Genomic DNA, 19,478 nt, shown 5'->3' on the forward strand with positions numbered 1-19,478 from the left:
GAGAACGATCTCTTGTACACCTCCGGTCTTTACAAAACCACTTCAGTTTCCCATGCAGGAGGATGTGAAATTAAACGTGTTCAAATTTCATGTCTTTCAAATCCCTGTTTGCATCTTGTGTAGGCACAAAGACAAAGGTGACAGTGAATGACTGGCGGTGGTGAGAGGAGTGAGTTTCATCCACACCACAAAGACCATGTGAAGAGGCGAGCGCTCATCCAGATACTAGTTTGCATCTAAAGTGAATCAAGGATTCATACATTCATACAAAATAAATAATTTAAAACATTAAAAGGAGAAGAAAGAAAAGAAAGTTCATTGTTCTTTATGTAGCTGAGAGACACGTTACATCTTTAAAAGTCACCATAAATGGTGAACAAAGGACAAAGGCCAGCAGCATCACATACTCCACTAACTGTGCTGTTAAAGACCTTGGCTTCAAATGCCCAACAACCCAGACAGGACACATCTCCGATTTAAAACAAGACGTACACTTTTGTTTTTTAACCAGACATCATCCAGTAGTATGCAGTGGTAGTATGTACAAAATGTAAGGTAAGGTAGTATGTAAGATGTAAACCTCCACAGCACAACATATCCACATTTAAACTTATGATCAACAATATACTATTGCAGAGAATGATTGACAATATTTTTACAACCTCTAGCATATTTGAAATGTATTTAGCACAAATGATCTGATCTGGACGATTTCATAATTTACATAATCCATATTGAGAACTGTTGACAGTTCCCACTCCATTGTCCATTGCATTGTTTTCCTCAATACGTTCAATCCTGTCAATATACACACAATGACCTGCCTTTGATATAACCTTTAAAAGCCTCATAACTTGAATTTATTTAAGCTCAATAACGAACTCGGGGGTCCATATTTCTGCAGGGCGGTAAAACAGGAAGAATCCCTGTCGCACTAAATACCATTTGCCCATTTTTCATGTCACCCTGGGGCAGGAGAGGTAGGAGAAAAATCCATGCTCAAAGAAAGCAGAGAACAGTAGAGGAATTGAGATGAGATGTAGAGCATCTCTGGCCCCTCTCCTCCACCAAGCTGACAGGAAGTGGCCTGAACTCTGAGAAGACAGAGACGCCCTGTGTTCATTGGAATGAATCGATGTCATGCCGCCCATTCAAATGGCCCAAGTACGTCTTACAAATGCAGAACGTCGGATAAGAGCTCTGTGTGGTCATCCTCTTAATCCTGGTGACTGAGAAAGGTTTTTTTTTTTTTTTTTTTTGCAGGCCTTAAGCAAGCTAATTAAACAACCTCTCATTCTGCAAAGGCAAGCGCGTTCACACTGATTTCCGATTAGTAATTAACCAGATATTCTTTCTTGGCGGATACAGAGGCACATTTAATGCTGCCTTCACCATTGCCTGCTAAAGGTGAACAGGATGTAGAGAGCAGAACCAGCACTGTGAACAGGCAAGCACTCCGTCTGGGATGAAACCCACATTCAAAAGAACCAACATCAATGCCTAGTATGACTACCACAGGAAACTGAATGTGGTGATGAGCAGTAGACACTCTACATCCAGGATGGGAAGATGAAGAAACGTCACGGTGTACCGTGAAAACAGGTGGCTTTTCCCCAGTCAGCCAAGTGTCCTTGAGAATCACAGGGAACTAATTAGGAACAGAAGTGGGCCAGTGTGACAGAATATGATGAGGCAGATATACACAGCACCAGAACTGAGGTGCCGACACTCTGGAATGTTTAATGAGTTCTCCGGGAGTCCACAGCGATCGTCTCCTCAAAAGCAGGGGTCCATCAGGAAACGTAGAACACGCGGACAAAGCCAAAGCCATTCGGAGCTGTAATAGCTGAAGCCTTTTGTCTGTTACGCATCTTTCAAATCGGGGACCAGTGTACAGTTCAGATAGTTCGAGTGCCAAGAAAGCGCTGTGTTTCAGCATTACGCTTGAACACCACACCCATGCATCGAGGCAATGGAAATGTTTTCAGACAGTTATCAGTATGGCATTCAGTGAGGTAGCCACACAGTTTGAAGCAAAGATCACTCACAGGGATCCTACTGATGTCTATTACTCAAGACATATACTGACACGAATCTGAAAATGAATGACGCAAATGGCACCAGCCTGTGCCAATTGGAAGCCTTTTCAAAACCACATAATTTGGTCATATAGCGTAGATACATTTTATCAACATATCTCAAAAGAGACTCCATATGGGACTCAAAGCTCTGATATTTCTCTCGTGAGTGTCCTCTGTCTCCATCACTCACTGACTCTCTCTCGCGCTCTCTCACACACACACACACACACACACACACACACACACACACACACACACACACACACACACACAGATTTCAAAAGACGAAGCTACTTTTAATGGTGTGCCAGATCTCAAACCAGCTCAGGGAAACAACAAAGTCATTGACAGCACAGTGTAAAGCCCAGTGTACGAGTCCACACAGACAGAGAGCCCCAGTGTGCTGTGGACAAAACTTCAGTACATCAGCACGCTACCAATTAACAGGAATAGCGCCTTCCAACATTGCTTTGCCAGTGATCTAATTCTACAGTCAGTGTAATCGTGCATATGTGGATTTGCTCTGAGGCCTTTGCAGAATTCCAAGAGGTATTAGCTAAGTCTACTTGATAAGCTTTTTGCTTCCATTTTGACATATCCACAGTGAGGCAATATAGAGGTTTATTTAAATGTCAAAATTTCACCTAAAGAGTCTGCAGGAAAAAAAAGATAGTCTAAGATGACTATCTAAATCGCTGACCACTTCCAGGGTGCCCTATTGAACGGCTCTACAAAGGTATGCTCAAAATTGTATTAAACACTTTTGTTTAATCTGCATCTTTAAAAATGACTTCTAGACGTGGAATTTAGATGCACATTAGATGCACATCCCTTTTAAAGTCAGGCATGCAGCTTCTGTTCTTATTTACATTGTGAACCCATACGCTGACCTTTGCAGGTGTGCTTTTGCATGTTCCGCGAGTGTAGACACGAAGAGACTCCCAGACGGAGGAGAAAGGGTTTGGGTCTGGCTGGCGGCTGGACGTTCCCACCCTGAAAGGCGTGTGTGTGCGCTTGTTCTTTAGGACGGGGTGACACCATGCGAGTATCATCATACATCGGGGTTTTTTTTGGTATTGTTGTGCTGCAATTTCTAGAATATCAATCTTGTTTTGGGCGTTTTTTAAACATCTCAACATATACACACACAAAACACATACAACTAGTTCCACATTGCCAGAGTTCATACTGGACTAAAATGGACATTCAACTGTTCAACTAGCACCGTAAAGGGCAAATAAAGGACATGGGACCAATAACACATAAACCAAGATGATCAAGATGTTTGTAGGTTTGTAATCAGAGTTGAATTGTGATCATCCTAAAAGGGGAACAGCAGCAACCAGGTGGCGTTTGGCTACAATAAGCCGCTTGTTTGCACTGTATCTGCAGTGACTGTGTTACTGACTGACTGTGGTAATGCAGATCTCTACAGACAACAGCCCGGCCTAGAGGGAGATTCAACAATGCAAGATAATGCTGAGCATCTGGGACACGGGTGTGCACAAGTGCATGTACATGCATGTGCACAAGCCTGTGTGTGTGTGTGTGTGTGTGTATGTGTTGACACAGAGTGGCAATATAAATGCACCTTGCATTATAATAACAGTAGATAAATATTTGATCTATGACAACACAGTGTCAAAAAGAGGGTAGGCTATTTATTACTGCACTAATATTCCATTTATCTAACCATCCAATGATGCTCATCAGAAACATTACGATCCCACTCATGATCCCACTTTGATTTAGTTCTTTAGGTCAACTAAACACTTCAACTGAATCAAATGACAACCCAAATCTGCAGTTTTAACTGGTTAAGTGGTTCGATAAATTGGGAAAAGTAGAACCAACGTTGATTTTGGAAAAACAAAAGCAATGAGTAACTCTGTAACTCAGTATTCATACTGCAGAAATGCATTTTTCCATACAGGAAAACCCCTCAACTACAAGCCTATGTTATGCAAAACCCCTTGTAGATCAAAGTTATTGCTGTTTCTTCTCCTCATTTAAAACCTTAAGACGGTCTTCTTCGTGCTAAATTACACATTCTACTCATGGTTCTGTAGTGATCAACAGAAAGCCTGAACAAACGCTTTAGTGTGCTGCCCTTAGGAAAACCAAAAGATAGTGTACAATTATCAGGCTGACATGAACAAACGATTTGGTGTTCCAGATGTTAAGGATCTTTAAAAATAGAATGAAGGGCGCCTCGGGGCGAGCCCAGTGTTGGGTTCCGAGTGGCGGAACCATAATCCCGAGTGTTTGACACCCGCAGACAGCAACACAGGACAGAAGTTGTTGCAGAGACCCAGGACACTGGCTGGTTCACAGACTTTAAGGGCAAGAAGCTTGCGGGTAATCCACATATTTAGTAAGAACAGTATTTCAAATACGGATGCGAAGCCAGAAATGAAACCAGAAATTAAGATGGTCGTAAAAAAGATTCTGCCTTATAGTATATTAGTGGTATTGATTTTGAACTCGGATATTAGACTAATCCTGATTATATTATTCTTAAACCACACGACATTGAGTGGGCTAGTCAAGAACAACCTGGTTCACCTCAGTTAATCTGGGTCTATGCAGGCATTACCGAACTGGTGAGATCTCATCTGACCCACTGTCGTGTCCTACTAGCTGTTTTGTTGAAGTGGGTCCGTAATCTCCACGAAAACACGAAACAAAATAGCGATTATACTCACCTCGGCGTCTCTCCTTTGTCGAACGGGTTGTGTTGATATATTTGGCAGGAGCAACAACAGCAGAACTCAGATTCCCATTGTCAAAAATCTACTGTGAAAAGGGACATTAAACGAGGCTCGTTTATGGAGATAAGTGAAGAGGTGAGAGATCCATTCAGTGCACTGGAGGGGCGGGTTAGTGAGGTCATGTCGGGGATCGCCCGAGAATCCGCGCTGCCTTCATGCTCAAAATGTGACAATATTTTGCAATAAAGGGGCGACCCAGTGCTCGGAAAAAAAACAGAAAAGAAGCCTGAGAATGTTATGAGCTAATGTGTACAAACACGCCTGGACTCGCCTCCGTTGGTGAGGAACAACATTAAGACAAGGGGGAAATCAAGCCCATTCTACCAATGAGGAAATCTGGAGAAAGTAGGGTGTGTGGTAATTTGACATAAGAGAGGTGTTGTATCTCATTGGTGTGTTCGTCGAGCGGTCGTTCCTTCTACGGAATGCAGGGGGCGATAAAAACAACTCTGTCCTGTCTGGACGGACTGACGAGGAAAGATGGGTTTTTCTGATTCATTGTTTCACTTATTAGATTATTTTTTAACAGTTGTGGTCTTGTTTAAATTGTGTTAAAGGTTCCGGAAGGTGTATAAATTATTACTTTTTAAAGGCCTGAGCAAATGGGCATGTGCAGTGTGTACAGTGCACACTGAACACTTCTAATTATTGATTTAGACTGCAAAAACTGGACTGTGTCAACCACGTAAGGCCAACAGAGTCACTTTTCAGTCAGATATCACTTACACCGAAGAAACCCCAGTCAATAGTCTTTTCCAAAACCTTCTAGTCTTTACCAACAGGGGGCACTCTGACTCCACAGATATTTGCCAACCACACATGCCAGGCACAGCCCTAATTAATAAATATTAGTCAACATGAACTATGAAATCACCTGGCTGATTCTCACAGGGAAAAAACGTTGTAATATTGCATCTAGCTAGAACGAGACATGCTCTTGGAAGAGACCAGTGGCCAACGTAGGGACAAGCAAATGAAAAATGAAAAGAAAAATAAATAAATATGGAAAGGTATTCCTGTCTATTGAACAAGCACTTCTACAATCACAGCTGCTAGATTTAACATCATCTCCTTGGTAATGGTATTACTATATTGACCACAGGGGCAGTCATGGCCTGGCGGTTAGGGAACTGGTCTTGTGACCGGAGGGTCGTGGGTTCGATTCCCAGACAGGCCATGACTGAGGTGCCCTTGAGCAAGGCACCTAACCCCAACTGCTCCCCGGGCGCCGGGCTAGGGCTGCCCACCGCTCTGGGTACGTTTGATCCACAGCCCCCTAGTAATCACTAGTGTGTGTGTGTGTGTGTTCTGACTGCACAGATGGGTTAAAAGCAGAGGACAAATTTCGATTGGGGTGTAAAAATCACAATTGACAAAAATATGGCACATTTACACAGCAGACTGATTGGTTTATTAGATAGTTTTCATAGGAAATAATCTATTTGTTCTTGCACCCTCTGCTGGTGTAAACGAATGATTGCTTTAACTGGTTAACTGGTTTCAGTAACCGAGTACGTCTTCGGCCACCGCCCAATCCACAATCCTTCCATGCCTCCAACTGGGAGGAGACCCAGGAAACGCTGGAGAGATTATATCACTCAGCTGTCCTGGGAACTCCTCGGTATCCCCCAGAAGAGCTAGAAGAGGTGGCTGGGGAGAGGGAAACCTGGGCCTCCTGGCTTAGGCTGGATGGATGGATGGATGGATGGATGGATGGTTAACTGGTCACTGAACAGCAAATACCACTAATGAGCCTAACCCGCTGCTGGGACGAACCCTGTCTCTTTCCACTGATGAGCAGAGAACACCGTGAGACTGGTTGAGATATCCATGATTACAGCAGGACTTTAAGGTAACCGGGATACCTTCTTTTGTGACTGGAGCACTCCGAGGTCATTGTGACTTCTGTGGCATGGTAGGAGACGGGGGGAATTGTGTCTCCTCACTCAAAACGTTTCAGTGTTAAATATGTTCAGTTATTTATTAATTTTTCACGTTTCTCAACGTTGTTCTTCAGAGCCACAAGATGGTCCACATTTCGCTCTAAACACACATAACAAAAGCCTTGCCATGATGAGAAAGAGGGGGCGCTCTACTGGGAGAAGGATGAGAGATTCACTCGTGTGTGGCTTCGTCTGACAGTATGGAACTTCACTCCACCTGTTCCAGCTATCCCGACTGGGCTCAACAGCTCACTACGTCAGACGATGTTCATTACGTCGAGAGCGCGCTCCCGCGTCTGGCGTGCACGCGTGGTCGATACGTCACCTCTCAGGCCTCTAAAACACAGGTGCTCTTCCCTGGTGAATTCCCCTAAGTGCATCTGGTGGGGAAAACAAATGGAAAGACATTTCATAAAACAAGCAAAACATAATGATAGGGGAAACGTTGCCAGTTTTCCGGCCAAAACGTCATCTCTGTGGGATTCAAAAGGATAAGCTGATATGCTTCAACATCTGTTTTGCCATTTCAGAAAATAGATGGAAAATTGCTTGTTAAGAAGTTTATGGTAAACTCTGAAAACTTCTCCAAAGTTCTAAAAGTAATTTGATATGTCATGGGAATATATGTTTCTCCAGAGCACTTTTTCTGTATCATTACAATGAAAATGATCATATTTAGAGTTCTAGTTATTTTCTTAGATTCGTTAAATGGAAACATTACATAGAAGACTATAATGTCTTTATATTGGACTTTTACTAGCTAATTATCCCGAGAAGTGTCCCCTGGATGTACATGCTCATATGCATATACTGGAACCATCATTCATTAGATGACAGCCTCATCCTGACTTATGAGTTATTTATTTTGATTTTCTATCACAATGCTGCGCTCTGGTGTTCAAATGAGGGAGAAAAAACTTTGGACAGGGTAATCTACAAACACTAAATAAACTGACCTGACATTTCCGTGCAAAATAATAATAAAAAAATCTACGACCACAGAAAAGTACTTATCTTTGTGTTTTTGAACATTTTTATTTCCGACAAGTAATGTTTTATGTTATTTGTAAAGAGTCAAAGAAATTGCACCAAAGCCAAAGAAAAATTCATTTATTGTCAGTATTCTAACAAAATTGACATTACATAATTACTCGCAAAAAGAGAGAATAATTTCAAATCAAAGTTGTGAATGACGGCATTCTGGCAACTTCACAACAATAATGTAAAGACTTACAGTCATCTGAATTTGTAAAATATCTGTGCTAACCATTTTAGATGTACCTAAACTCATGCATTAAAGTCGTCAACAATTTGGAAATAATTTATTGAAGGAAATACATACAAACACTGTAGAATACAGTTCCCTGTGTGTTGTAAGCGCTTAAGAAACTAAATGTATTATCATTTATTTATTATTAGCGTTAGGACTCGGGGGCAAAGTTCTCCCTCACTCACAGGAAGGATATAAATGAGACACTGACGCTATTTATAACATGCGTTCTTATTTGGAGTTCAAATTGTTACACTAAGCTTCAAAGGTGACGTCTTAATTAAGCTTTGATAAAGCGGTTTCTCTAACCACGGGTGTCCTCGTCATCAGTATTGCCCGATGATTCCGTTGTCAGTCGTCCGTGTCCCGCGGATCAGATGAGGCGCTGGGGAAGAGCACGTCACTTTCGAGTGACATGTCGCTCCCCAGACCTGCCATGCGGCTGCGCAACAGAAAGTGTGTCCGTCGCTGCAACAGACGCTGTTGCTCCTGCTTCAGTTCCACGTAGGACCTTGAGAAGGTGTGGAAGATTGACGTCACGGGGAAGGCCATGAGAAGGATCCCGCTGAGAATGCTGCTCAGCGCGACCACCTGACCGGGGATGCTGTGCGGCACCATGTCGCCATACCCCACCGTGGTCATGGTAATCACCGCCCACCAGTACGTGGCCGGGATGCTACTGAACTCCTGCGTGGCCGCCATCTCGTTCTCGATAAGGTAGAGGAGAGGCGAAAACAGCGCGATGGCCACGCACAGGAAGAGGAGCAACAAGCCGAATTCGCGCGTGCAGCGGCGTGCCGTGAGTCCGAGAGTTTGGAGTCCGAGCGAGTGCCTCGCCAGCCGCATCACGTAAAGGATGCGCAGAGCGCGCAGCACGCGCAGCACGAGCCCTACTTTGTCCAGGTAGCTGCTCCCGGAGCCCAGGCGCTTCTCGCCCGAGGAGGTGCTGTCCACCACCAGCGTGATGTAGTAGGGCAAGATCGCCACGACGTCGATCAGGTTGAGCGGGCGCCGCAGGAAGGCCAGCTTACTGCGGTCTTGAATAAACCTGAGCGTGAATTCCAGTGAGAACCAGGCCACGCACACCGTCTCCACGATGAAGATGTTGTAGCACATCTGAGAACACTTTCCCTAAGACAGACAATAAGAGTGATTAGTATTTGATCACCTAATTAAAGTGTTTCTAATTAATTAAAACCACAATTATAAAGTGATTCACATATCACATCATTATTATACATAGGTTATATTGCACGATTGATGAGTTCAAACAATCCAAGTTTGCTATTTAAAACTAGCGAATCTAACTAGGAATCATGTCCAAATCGAATCCATAGTCCCACAGGAGTGCAGCAGTAATCGTTTTATGAAGATCTTTAATGATAAGATTCATAATATTAGGGGAAAATAAATTAGTCATGCTATCTCAGACCCTGTAAAAGTACAAATGCACTCTGGTAGCTGACTGGTCAGCTCTGGTGCTATTTTAGAGTTCTTTTCCCCAATCGGTTGTGAGAAGCTTATTTCCTTGGTAAATTCTTCCAAACCCTCCACATGTATACTGGATGCTGTACCAACTCGCCTACTCAAAGAACTACTGTATAGTAATAAAGAACCTTTGTTCACTATAATTAACTCTTCTCTGAACTTAGGCGACACCACCTAATCATTTAAACTTGCAGTCATTAAGCTACTAATTAAAAAACCCTGGTCTTAATCACCATGTGATCACCACCAACTATAGGTCAATGTTTAATCTATCCTTTATTCCCAAAGTTTTAGAGAAAACAACTATACATTTTTTACACAGAGAACACGTTCTTGAGTTATTTCAGTCTGGATTTAGACCCCACCACATCACTAAAGCGTTGATGAATAAAGTAGTATATGATCTCTTAATATCCTCTGATAGAGGACATGTTTCTTTTCTTGTAAGCTTAGACCCTAGTGCTTCGACATCATTGATCACAACATTCTACAGGATAGACACTCATTGGCATTAGAGATCACAAAAGTAAAATATTGTCAAATATGATGTCCCACAAGGATCTATATTAGGCCCCATATTAATCTCATTATATATGCTAGCACTACGCACAGTCATTCGTAGGCATGGTATTCGCTTCCATTGATATGAAGATGATCCTCAGTTGTATATATCTTTTAATCCAGATGATGTCAATACTGCTCCCAAAATTGAGAACTGCATCCAGGAAAAAAACTGGATGGCATCTAATGTTCTTCTTCTAAATTCTGAGAAGACTGAGGTGTTGCTTCTTGAACCAAAAGCTGCAAGAAGCAATTTTTCTAATCCTCTTACCCTAGATGGTTTTTCAGTAACACCTAAATCTACAGCAAACGGGCCGCAACGGAGGCGCCCGGGGGCCGCAAATGGCCCGCGGGCCGTATGTTGTGCCTGCTCTGAACTCCCTAAAGAAAGTCCAACTTGTACAGAATGCTGCAGCCAGACTCCTAACTAGGGCTTGTGCTGGCTTCCGGTTATATATCAAATTGATTCTAAAATTCTTCTGTTGATCTACAAGGCATTTAATCATTTTCACTGGCTCACATCCTCTGTTGACCACAGCATTTTATATTTCACCAGAAGATGGCAGTATATACTGCAGTCCCATATCCCATCACAGGCAGACACCCGACCCCTCCCCACGGAATGGCAGGCTGAATGGATGCCCCCCACACGTGCTCACCTCAACAAATCTGGCCCTCACTACAAAAAAATAAAAATAAAAATGAGCAAGACTACAGCTGGAGTCAGAGCCTTCTCCTTTAGAGCCTCTCAGTCATTGAGTCTTCTGGTAATCTGAGATGTTGACGCTGTCATCCAGTCATGTCATGTGTTCACTCTAGTTGTGATAATGATTTAGGTGTAAAACAAAAGATCAGTGAGCCCATCATGACTGTGGTCACCTCCAGGCCCCTTTAGTTATGCTGCTGTAGAAATAGAACTATAAAAACTGACTTCTACGAGCTTGGCCGGCCCATGGAGGATGGGTTCCCTTTTATGTCTTGGTCCTCCCACGGTTTTTTCCTAATCCCACCTAGGGAGTTTCTCTCTGCCACTGTCACCCCTGGCTTGTTCATTAGGGATCTGGACACATGCGCTGCTTTGTGACAACATGTGTTCTTTGCTTCTCTGGAAACAGTGTACAGTGTATAGTGTGTGTGTGTGTGTGTGTGCGTGTGTGTGTGTGTGCGTGTGTGTATATTATTGGTGGGCCGATAACTAATGCCGATAATGGCCCACCACTAATAAAAATTATATATATATATATATATATATATATATATATATATATATATATATATATATATATATATATATATATATTAGTAGTGGCGTTAACAGAGTTAAGAGTCTCTACTCTACTCATCGACTCAGCTGATCTCATAGGTTTTCTCTGGGATTCAGGTCTGGAGAAGGTGTAGTCCACTCCATCTGAAGAACAGCACTGAGGCCCACTGGTCCCTCCTCCAGCGTAAATGCTCCCTGGCCCATGCAAGACGATGACACCTGTACCTGTTGGCGTGGTCAGGTACCTTTGCAGGTCGTCTAGCACGCAGACCACTCTGATGTAAATGGATTCGAATTGTCTGACATGACACGTGGGTGCCTCTCACATCCCTGAAATGTGTTTGGGGTTGTGTGGCACCTGCTGATGACACTCTGACCCTCTAACCTCAGTGACTACTTCCGTCTGAGAACAATCCTGGTTCTGTCGATTAATTATTAGGTGTCATCTTGGTTTCATTTTGTCAGAATGTGAACAGCATTCTGTGAATTTATTGGTCGATTCATGGATCAAACACCTGTTGCGAATTTAGCTGTTAAGCTCCTTGTTAGAAAACACTCCAGGGCTCTGTTCGAAATAGCCTACTACATACTACTGACGTACTGATCGAGCCCCAAATCAGTATGCCGTATGCAGTATGTGTCCAAAATGAAAATTTCCAGTACGCGAAACATACCCGCATGACCTACTACTTCGGCAAAATATTCCAGTACGTGAACAGAGCTATCTTCGTGGTGTACTGCATCCCATCATGCAACGCTACGTTCACGTGACCCCGTAGTATGCTTTGCTTTTGTCGCATACTGGAAACTGTACTGCATACTACTACGAGGTCCAGTATGCAGTATCCAGTATGTAGTAGGCTATTTCGAACAGAGCCCTGGTTTCCCCTCCAGGATTTAGGCAGCTAGCCTTTAGATTTTGTAGCTGCAATGCTGAGCAGAGACCAGCAGAGGGAAGCAAAACCACACCAGACAAGCGCCACACAGAGCTTCTCAACCACTTCACATTCCCAATGTTTCCCATGAGTCTCTGGACTGCTGCTAATTGTTGCACACGGGCTCCTTCGCTGTGCTCCCCCTGTTACAGATCTGGTTGTCTCTACGCGCAGTAAATCCTGCCATTAATGCCTGTGTCTGCAAATTGTACTTCTCTGGAAAGTGATGAATGTGTTGTTTTGCTCTAGCGTCTGCGGATGGGATGATTATTGCTTTGTGAATGCTAGCAATGACAAAGCATATTGAAATTCTAACAAGGTTTCCAAAGGTGAGGATGGAAGTATCGTTATTAACCGCCCTGCGGCACAGGCAAACCACCTTGTGTATAAGTGTATGTTTCAGATAATGCATTTTGTCTCCCTGTCCTGCAGTAAATTGCAGCTGGCCTGTCTTGACGAAGTCATTGCATCCTAGAAGAGCCGTTGGTTTCCACCCAGACACACTGCATTATGAAACGCATCCCCACAAAGGCGGAAATAGCTTAAGTGGTGCTGAGGAGACAGACGCATGCATAAACAAGGCGCATTTATCAAAATTGCTGTCAAAAGTCCACGTGTTGATGAACTTTCTGGGGCGTCATTTTTTTCAAATATTGGATATTGCGCAAGCTTCAGCATATTCTGTTAAACTGAGTCATCTGAGCGCACATAAAACACTTCAGGCCATTTGATATTTTTCTTGTGCAGCTCAGAATGTTTGTTGTTTGTATTATACTTAAATTTAAGCTCACAATGGATGTATATCATGAAAAAAGTTGTTTATATCCAGAGATGCCTTAGGCCTCTCTCTCTCTCCCTCTCTCTCTATATATATATAGTAGCCCATAGTGATGGTAGCAGGGGCCATTTGTACAGGTCTGGTTTGAATTTTGATTTTGATCATTATAGAATGTGGACAGCTGCTTCAAAGGCAGTGCGATGTTGGTTAAGATTATAATTGAAAATTATGTGTCCTGCTTAGCAGAGGGTGTCTACATTAATAAGTCCTGTGACTGATGCCACCCCAGATAACGAACCTCTAAATTCAATGAACAAAAGAGGTTGCGAAATGTGTGAGTCAGTCTAACAGCAACACATTAGTTCTGGTTTTAAGATCATCTGTCTTCTTACAAAGTGCCCGATTTGGTACAGTATCCATATTTTTAGAAAGGCCTGATGTGGAAGATTTGTTCAGTATTGCTTTTTATATATTGATACGACACATTAGCTGTGGGTATATAGTTATAAAGGCTGACTGTTTCAAATGTCAGATAAGCCATGAGTCTAGTTTGAGTCAATTTAAAATGAGCTTTGATTACATAAGAGATACATATTGATTCTAGCAGGCATCATTTGTACGGCTCTCAACTGATAATCAAATCGTGCAGGCTGTGGTCTCTCCAAAAAGTCACCTAAAGTTGAAAACCACGGATCGATCCTGTAGCAGTTTCAACGAGCCATGCTCACTCACCTCTTCCTCTTCCTCCCTCATAGCGGGCATGGTGCTGATGGAGAGGTTCACCGCCGTGATGGTGACGAACAACACCGAGAGACAGGCGAAGATCTTGCCGGGCAGTCCTGAGTGCGGCTTCTCCACCATGTCCCTGAGCTTGACCATGCAGCGGGCCAGGCGCGACCCGCCACGCCCGCCCTCACTCTGCTTGTCGGTGTCCTCCTCTTCCTCGTCCTCTTCCTCCTCCGCGGCGGCGCGCTCCAGCTCGTCGCACTCCTCGGCCCGCTGAAGCAGGCGGCGCCGGCAGCACCACTCCAGGTTCTCCTCGGGCACGCCCCAGTAGAGCAGCTCGTCCCGGAAGGACAGCGCGCAGGTGTCGCGGAGCGCCCGCAGCCGCCCGGCCCGCAGGAACGTCAGGATGGCGCGGAAGGCGCACGGGCTGCGGTCGAAGAAGAACTCGTTGCGCGCCACGTCGTAGTCGTCGCAGACGCGCATGATCTCGTCGAAGCTGCTGCACAGACGCAGGCGGCCCAGACGGGACAGCGGGAACTCGTCCAGCGTGCTCCACGGCAGGCGGTACCGCAGGCCGCCCACGTTGATGATGGCGTGCGGGTGCTGCCCGCCGGGCTGGGCCGTGCCCAGGACGGTCGAGCGGGACGCCTGGTCGGCAGGGGGAGACGCCAGGAGCCGCTGGGCCCGCTTGTAGTAGATGCCCTTGAGGGCCTCCGGCTCTGGGACAGGCGGCGGGTTTAGGGAAGTGTCCGATGTGCAGCTAAGCGCGCTGTAGTCATAGTCAGAGCCATCGCCAGCCAGTAAAGTCATCTTTCACCCATCCAGGACAGCTCACATGCCAGCCAGCCAGCCCTGACCTGCACAACAGCACAGCTCGTCTCATTCAACTGAAAACGCTTGCACATATACGCCTCATAGATTGACACATTTATGCCTGTAGAGCAGTTTCTATTTTCTTTAACATTAATTTGTTTCATACTATAAAAAAGGCTTCAATGAAAGACCAAGTTTCTTTGGTCCCATAATACCCACTATTTGAATGATCCAATAATTATATTTTCATGGTGGTTGATCTTGTATTAAATTCATTCATTCATCCATGATTGTGAATATACAAAGAAAAACCTGTATGTGAGCTTTTACCTGTTCACCCGCAGGTACGAGTTCTTACAGTGTCAATACAGCAAAGCCTCACTGTTTAATTAAGCCCATTCATTTCAGTCCCTTTACGCCAAAGTCCTAATGGTACTCAATTAACACCTCCAGAGTTCAGTCTCTCTGGATACAAATTAAGACTGTAAGAGTAATTTCTGCTGTGTGCAAGTGCCATAGCTTGTGCCATATGTTCAGTCTTTACCCATATGCAGCAGTTGAAATTATGCTAGGATATGTGTGCAGCACCGTATACATTAGCATAATGCTCACTTGAAGGGAACCAGTCAGAGTAGAATTTGTGATGATCTATTCAGTCCACTAAACAGATGTTTCAAAGAAACATGACATTTTCAGTAGCCTGTAATTTTACAGATACTGAGCAATTTTACACCAGATGCTAAAAACTATAATTTTCAACAACTCTCAGACTTCTTGTGTGCTGTTTCCTCTCAGTGGGGGTGTGGCTTTCACAGAGCCGTTCATGTCTTTGTTTGAATGATCAGAAATGTCAATATCTATGTGTTCTGTGTGATCATTTAAAATTGTTTTAATAAAAAATAAATGTATTATAAATAAATATGTTAACAGAAGCTAATAAATAGTGCAGAGAATCGAATAAATAGTGCGGAGATGTCCCTATTAAGATTTTTGTAAATAGCCTTTTCATAACACATTCAAGGTCTTCTCACAGAACTGAGGTGTTCAACACACCAGACCAGTCTCCCAGTATATTTCCATTGTCAAGGAATGAGTGCTACTCTCCAGTGAAACTCTAATTACGCAGCCATGGAGCAAACACCTAATGGTATTACAATGAGTGCTTGGCCTCAGATGAGTGCACGAAAAACCCCTTTTATAATGGCCACCACTGCCTCACTAACACAATCACTAATGGCTTTTTAGGTTGCAAGCTATGACTCAACAAATATGAAGTCTATAAAATAGAACTTCTCCGATTTAAAATAACAATAATTATTTTTTTTGTTATAAATTATTATTAATATTATCTAAAATTAGCTACAAAGGGCCAACAGGTTGTGTGAAAGTCAGCACTTGTTGCTGAGGGTTCATGAAGGGTTGGCACAGGGGGAGAATTCTTCTATTTCAGGAGCTTCCTTTATTTCCCTCCCCCTCGTGGGAGTGTGGGCATGGTTGTGGTTGTGTTCACTGTTTGCTGGTCGGGTGCCACAGGGAGTGGTTCCTATCAGGCAGAAACAATTAGTGTTGCAGTAACCAGGGCCTTTTCACCAGTGGTGCTGGCCTTTAGATCTAGCCAGGAATCACATCCATACATATATGAGCGCCACATTACAGCTGCACTGGAGCATTAAACATACCCTGTTGTACAAAGGCTGATAAACTTTTGAAAGTGACATTTATAGATTTGCAGGATCTAAGTGCAATTATGTTTGCAAATTAGAATATACCAGGATCAACTAAAATGCACATGCTTCAGGCTTCATTTGGCTTACATTTCTGTTTATATTTATACCTTTGCTTGCATCCCACCTGAAATTAACCACATTCAACAGTCATAAACACATTATTGTGTATACATCTTCATCTTACGAGCGAGGGAATGCATTGCTCGCGGCCGCAGCGCCACTGAATCCACTGGCCTGTGTCCAAACTAATTAAATCAATTACTGTGATTAAGACGCCGTACGTTCACAAGTCACAAATTAGTGCCTGTGCCCCCTGTGCGCTCGCGCTCCAATCAGAACTCAAGATGGGGGTCTCGGCTGGCTAAAACCAGGGCGCGAATGCGTCACCGGATGCTTATTAAGCACCTGCACTGCCAGACACTGGCTGATAATGATTACGCTTGGTCTTTTTGTTTCCGGCTCTGTCAGATGAAGGTCCCACGCTGCTGGGGAGGGTCCGCTGGCGGGAATAATGAAGTGGGAGAGGGGTCTTCGCCGGCACGGTGCCCTGATGCGCGCGGTGAAGGCGCGAGCGGAACGAGAAGGGATCTCTGCTGCAGCCTTGATAAAGAGACCCGGTATAACCAAGCCGTTGAATAGGTTTTGCAGTAGTGAACGTGCAGTTGTCAGATTTTTTTGCATAAGGCATTTGTTGTGCGCGTTGAGTATGTGGTCGTTGTATGGAAGGAAAATCTTACCAATAAAGGTGTTGCAATAAATGAAAATTCTAACCACATTTGCCATTTCTTTTCCACACAAAAATGAAAACTGCAAATGACTCGCGCTTGAGTAGAAAGTCAAACTGCAAATGTCGCTATTTCATTTCAGTTTTCATTATGCCATAACAAGTGTTTCTCGTATTGGACGAGAAACACTTGTTTTTATCGCCATAATTGTTGCACGTTTATGTCAAAGAAAAAAGTGGGTAGATGTTTCTGACGCAGATTAAGAACCTTTTTCTGTGTGCAACAGTGTTAACACAGCTTTGCTCCAGGGTTTATTCTCCAGATTGCTTGACTCGCGGAATTGATTCCGTCTGAACCGGGACAAGCATGCCTTCCAACCCTACTCTAGTATTCTTCAAAACAACTGCACAAATCGACATCACAAATGACTCAGTGTTTATAGCACCGTCTCACACAAGTCAGACACTACCTGCCGTTTACCCAAAATGCAATTGGCGTTGCTGAAATTACTGGTTGATGTAAAACTGTTTTGAAGATGCTTATGGTTTTCAGCCGTCCAGATGGTTAAGTATTTAACTCGTATGTAAATGTAGGCTGGTCTTTGCCAGTGATTTGGGGGTCTGGCTATTTGACATTCAAAGAGCAGTGGACGGAATGATTACGGGTTTCCTTACCCACTGACATTTATAAGCCTGTGCCTGTTTCTCTGTGTTAAAGTGTCAGTGCTGTTAGAAATTCATTAAACTCGTTAAATGTGTGATGTGATTAAATTCTACGAAATTCATTCTTTGTATGTGAACTGTGCTGGGGTGGAATGTGTATGTGGGGTGTGATGGGGTGGGAGCTTGGGGGGGGGGGGGGGGCTAAAGCCCCCTAGCACCAGCCCTAATTACACTTATCAGGTTATTGCAACATCTGGGAAAATTTGGCAGGATACACGTCTGTAATGATTTTATTAGTATTCATCCAGCGATCATAGTCATAACAGGTAGGTCAATGGCAAGGGGCAGGCAGTGAAATTCAAGGCATAAGCACATTCCGAATCCAATGACACCAGCACAGAAGATAAAAAGGGGCAGTGCATGGGAAAGAGGACTTCTATCCAAACAACCAGGACACCACAGCTTACAGTGCAGCCAAAGAGTACAGCTAGAACAACTCAAAAGTTGTATATCGATACATATGAACAGAATCTCTTGAGTGCAAAGCACTGACTGGCAATAAACTAGCAGGGAGTCTGCATGTCACAGCTGTCAAAGACAATTAACCAGGCCTCAGCCGTGTTCAACCATCAGTCTGAAGTAAAGAAAATCCTAATCGTTCACAAATTTCTGTCAAGTAAGCCAAATCTTCATGTCAGACTTGACTCACTGAGTTAAACATTAAACTTTGGCTCATTGAGTTAGACATAACTGTCCATTATAATGTTGTTGTCTGTTTTTTGTTGCCATATTTGAAGCTAAAATGCTATCTATTTGGCGGCCAGGCGAGCACCATCCTGTTTCTGCCCGTTTCTGAGAACACTTGGCAACCCTGGTCCACCCTCTCCCACGTTTCTCCTGCTCTCCTCTGGTGCCTCCCACCCACCCGTCTCCGCTGCCTTGTTTTGCATCTCAGATCTTTTATTTCTCTTGGCTTGACTCTGCTCTCCCCTCTTCTGCCCACCGAAGTGCCCTTTCCCTCTGGGGGCTCCTCCAGGAACTTGGCTTTAGGCTGGAGGACACTGTTCCTCTCTCACACTGAGGTATGGGCTCGTCTGAAGATGCCTATCATTCCTCTCTAAGTAGCCTTGATAAGATTCAACTTACATACATACATACATACATACATACACCACACACACACACACACACACACACACACACACACACCCAGCAGATAATAAATCCTGTATTTCTAAAGTAGGGGTCTGAAAATGCCTGCAGCCAAAATCAGGACCTTTGCCTATACTAATACTGGCAGATAAAGAAAGTGCAGATAAAGAAAAAAAAACAGTTTTTAGTCCTTTGTGGGTGGACTTAATGAATCAGTACATATATTAAAACAAAGATCTTCCATCCTATAATTGTCTGTTCAGCCATCACCATATTCACTGCGGGCAAAGGAGCATTTGAACTTTATTTAACCTTTGCCACAATACTGATTCTCCTGCAGGTTGATTCCATATGGACTCATAACACAAATGTTCTGTGTACTGCCGAGTTCATTAGTTTATATACCTTCATAAAAGATTAACATTAGTGTAGATAACTGAAAATGTGATGATGCATAAATCAATGCATACATAAATAAAATATTATTCAAATATATAATGAAAGATCAACTTTAGAGTTCATTAGAATTTATTAGTATTGCTGCGTGCAATAAACAGGCATTTTAAACAATGAAACAATATA

General features: G+C 43.5%; 2 protein-coding genes across 3 annotated transcripts in view; both read right to left on the bottom strand.

The window, feature by feature from the left end:
- The window catches only part of src (v-src avian sarcoma (Schmidt-Ruppin A-2) viral oncogene homolog), a 32,057-nt gene extending 26,868 nt beyond the window's left edge, over positions 1–5,189 (bottom strand). Inside the window, exon 1 of one of the 2 annotated variants that reach the window (XM_076983813.1) lies at positions 4,787–5,189. The gene's annotated coding sequence lies outside the window, so the exon portion shown is untranslated. The remainder of the gene's footprint in view (positions 1–4,786) is intronic. The other variant, XM_076983814.1, reaches the window with a different exon arrangement.
- Positions 5,190–7,900: 2,711 nt separating this feature from the next.
- Positions 7,901–14,627, bottom strand: kcng1 (potassium voltage-gated channel, subfamily G, member 1). The gene is made up of 2 exons (XM_076984577.1): positions 13,824–14,627; positions 7,901–9,196 (listed from the first exon to the last, which is right to left on the bottom strand). The coding sequence occupies exons 1-2, from the start codon at positions 14,625–14,627 to the stop codon at positions 8,417–8,419; spliced, it is 1,584 nt and encodes a 527-aa protein (XP_076840692.1). The 3' UTR covers positions 7,901–8,416.
- Between the last annotated feature and the right edge of the window lie 4,851 nt (positions 14,628–19,478).

Source organism: Brachyhypopomus gauderio, chromosome 21, assembly GCF_052324685.1.
Source record: "Brachyhypopomus gauderio isolate BG-103 chromosome 21, BGAUD_0.2, whole genome shotgun sequence".
In the NCBI taxonomy this organism is placed as follows: Eukaryota; Metazoa; Chordata; class Actinopteri; order Gymnotiformes; family Hypopomidae; genus Brachyhypopomus; species Brachyhypopomus gauderio.

Bases quoted from the DNA above. Each gene is read 5' to 3' on its own strand.
- kcng1 (XM_076984577.1), bottom strand. From the start codon at position 14,627: ATGACTTTACTGGCTGGCGATGGCTCTGACTATGACTACAGCGCGCTT. The intron at 9,197-13,823 runs GTGAGTGAGCAT...TGTCTGTCTTAG, and splicing joins TGAGGGAGGAAGAGGAAGAG to GGAAAGTGTTCTCAGATGTG.